The 581-nt window shown below is 37.3% G+C and overlaps 1 protein-coding gene across 1 annotated transcript in view; it reads left to right on the plus strand.

Annotated features, from left to right (window-relative positions):
- The window catches only part of ETH_00040715 (uncharacterized protein), a gene marked incomplete at both ends in the record, with an annotated part of 2367 nt that extends 2225 nt beyond the window's left edge, over positions 1-142 (plus strand). The window contains one exon of the mRNA XM_013374731.1: positions 1-142. Within this exon, the coding sequence (XP_013230185.1) occupies positions 1-142 (142 nt within the window).
- Between the last annotated feature and the right edge of the window lie 439 nt (positions 143-581).

A 581-nucleotide genomic window follows, 5' to 3' on the forward strand; every position in this document is an offset into this window, starting at 1 on the left:
AGCAGCAGCAGACTGCGAAGGCGAGCGGGATGCTGAGGAGCTGCGGGTGGTGGAGGAGGGAATTTTGGAGGCGGAGAAAAAAGAAAAAAGAAAAAAAGAAATTCAACTCCAACTCCAGCTCGAAGTCGAGTCTCTCAATTAATGGCAATTAGTGGCAATTGATGACACTTTTAAATGGCAATTAAATGGCAGTTAATTGCCATTTAAATGGCAATTAAATGGCATTCAAATGGCAATTAATGGCAGTTTTTAATGGCATTTAAATGCCGTTTAAAAGTGCCATTAATTGCCATTTAAATGGCATTTAAATAGCAATTAAATGGCATTTAAACGGCAATGAATGGCACTTCTAAGTGGCATTTAAATGGCATTTAAATGGCATTTAAGCGGCAATTAATGGCATGTTTAAACGGCAATTAATGGCACTTTTAAATGGCATTTAAACGGCAATTAATGGCACTTTTAAATGGCATTAAAATGACGTTAAAATGGCACTAAATGGCAGTTAAGTGGCCTTTTTAATAACGGCATTCTATTGGCAACTAAGTGGCGATTGAATGGCAACTAATTAACTACTCACT

This window comes from Eimeria tenella, genomic scaffold, assembly GCF_000499545.2.
Source record: "Eimeria tenella Houghton genomic scaffold, Eth_scaff2240, whole genome shotgun sequence".
In the NCBI taxonomy this organism is placed as follows: domain Eukaryota; phylum Apicomplexa; class Conoidasida; order Eucoccidiorida; family Eimeriidae; genus Eimeria; species Eimeria tenella.